The sequence below is a fragment of the Penaeus chinensis genome, chromosome 36, assembly GCF_019202785.1.
Source record: "Penaeus chinensis breed Huanghai No. 1 chromosome 36, ASM1920278v2, whole genome shotgun sequence".
Lineage (NCBI taxonomy): Eukaryota > Metazoa > Arthropoda > Malacostraca > Decapoda > Penaeidae > Penaeus > Penaeus chinensis.
The window spans coordinates 35,099,241-35,101,740 of NC_061854.1; the positions used below are offsets into that span (position 1 = coordinate 35,099,241).

Sequence of the window (2,500 nt, forward strand, 5' to 3'; positions counted from 1 at the left end):
CGTGCCGGGGATGCTGAGGCTCTCCTGCACCACCTGCGACTCGGTCAGGATGGCTGAGCGCTCGGGGCAGCCTCCTTGGAAGCCGTGTTTCCAGGTGGCCAGCACGACAGGCTTCAGGTCGTCGTAGTTGTGGTCAGGGCACGGCGTGGGCAGCGGCGGAGGCACGATGTCAGCCGTTGTCATGACGACCGTGTCGATGACGACGATCTATGGCGAGAGATGCGTGTGAGTGGCTTTTAGTTTTTTCACTTTCTTATTGTATTTCATATTTATTCAGTTTTTTTTTTTTTATGTTATGCTGATATAAAAATCCTACATATATCCAGTGTTTCATAATATAGGCACTCCTGATAAAAAAACAGAAAACAAATACACAAATACATATTATTCACACACCAGAACCAGAAACCGCAAAATTTAACCGCGAAATTTAATCACAAATCATGACCAACAACTTAATTACAAAACCTAACCGCAAAACTTAACCAACAAAGCTGAACAACAATTAACCGCAATCCTTAACTAACAAAACTTAACAAAAGCAACCGCAAACAACCAACACAACTTACCAAAAATTAACAAACAAAACTTAACAAAACTTAACCGCTAAACTTAACTAACACAACTTAACAAATTATAACCGCAAAACTTCAAAATAAAACTTAACCAACAGAATTCAACCACAAAACGGAATTAACACAACTCGACGAAACTTAACCGCAAAATTTAACCAACAAAACTTAACAAAACCAACAAAACTTTACAAAACTCAACCGCAAAACTTACCCAACAAAACCTAACAAAACAAACAAAACTTTACAAAACTTAACCAACAAAACTTAACCGCAAAACTTAGCCAACAAAACATAACCAACAAAACTTAACCGCAAAACTTAGCCAACAAAACTTAACCGCAAAACTTAGCCAACAAAACTTAACCGCAAAACTTAACCAACAAAACTTAACCGCAAAACTTAGCCAACAAAACATAACCAACAAAACTTAGCCAACAAAACTTAACCAACAAAACTTAGCCAACAAAACTTAACCAACAAAACTTACCCGCAAAACTTAGCCAACAAAACTTAACCAACAAAACTCAACCGCAAAACTTACCCAACAAAACTTAGCAAAACCTAACCGCAAACTTCCCCAACACACCTCAACAAATCTTAACCGCAAAGCCTAAAAACCAAACGCAACGAAACAAACACACACGCCTTCGCACCTCATTCCACGGCACCCACACCGTCTTCGTGACGGGGAGGAAGGGCGCCTTGCCGAAGATGAGCCTGACGGCACCGCCCCCGTTCACCATCAGGTCGAACCAGCCGCCGGGGCGCGTGAGGGTGAAGCCCGTGTCAGCTGGGCGGTAGTGCGACACTCTCACGCCCCTCAGGCCTGTGCCACGCCCACTGATGACACGCCCACGGACCACGGAGGCACGGCTGGGCGGCGGAAGGGGTGGGTGGGAGGGGGGGAGGAAGCGGAAAGTTAGATGCGTTGGTTTTTGAGGGTAAGAGTGTGTTTGTCTTTGTGTTTCTATGTGTTTGTTTGTTTGTATGAATGTTTGTTTTTTGTATTTATGTGCATGTGTGTGTGTGTGTGTGTGTGTGCGTGTGTGTGGGTGTGTGGGTGTGTGTGTGTGTGTGTGTGTGTGTGTGTGTGTGTGTGTGTGTGTGTGTGTGTGTGTGTGTGTGTGTGTGTGTGTGTGTGTGTGTGTGTGTGATTACTTGTCTATGTGTGTATGTGTGTGTATGTGGTTATTTGTCCGTGTGTGCGTTTTGTGTGTATGTAAGCGTAAGTCCTAAATATGTGCGCACATATGTAGTCATACAAATTCACATTAATTCACATAAAAAATATACCACATAGAAAAAGAATGCAGACAAATAGAGAAATAAAATATTGTTTAAAAATATTATCATTCTTATTGTTATAGATTAGATACATTAATAATAATATATCTTACAACAACTGCTTTAAAGAAAGTATTTTAAAAGCAAGAAATAACATTGTCTTTTCTCAATAAGATAAGACAAAAACATTCACACTAAAAATAGAGATAAAGATAATATGTATCACAACATCTGTAATTATAGAAATGCGATAAAGACCTATAAAAAGGTTAATGAAACGAGATCAGATAAAACAAACAGATTAAATGCGTGTGATCAAATTCATCACACAAAGAGAGAAAGAGAGAAAAGGGAGAAAAAGAGAAAAAAAATATGTTTAAATATAAACGAAAAACTAGTCATGCGGAAAAAAAATAAAACGGATTACATTAAACAAAACGAAAAAAGACCAAAAAATCAAAAAAACCAAAGAAGGTTGTCATCCCATACAAAAGGCATAACCAACAGGAATAATGTAATAGTGTTAATAAATACCTTAGTTGTTAAAAGGTTATTAAAAAAAAAAAAAAGAAGAGAATTTTGTCAGACCTAAATATGCTTCCAGTTCACACAAACATATTCTATTCATATACTTATTAATT

At 38.7% G+C, this 2,500-nt stretch overlaps 1 protein-coding gene across 1 annotated transcript in view; it reads right to left on the bottom strand.

Annotated features, from left to right (window-relative positions):
* The window catches only part of LOC125044935 (teneurin-m-like), a 25,325-nt gene that overhangs the window by 12,023 nt on the left and 10,802 nt on the right, over positions 1 to 2,500 (bottom strand). The window contains 2 exon segments of the mRNA XM_047641896.1: positions 1 to 207; positions 1,229 to 1,448. The exon segment at positions 1 to 207 is cut by the window's left edge and continues 29 nt beyond it. Coding sequence (XP_047497852.1) covers positions 1 to 207; positions 1,229 to 1,448 — 427 coding nt within the window.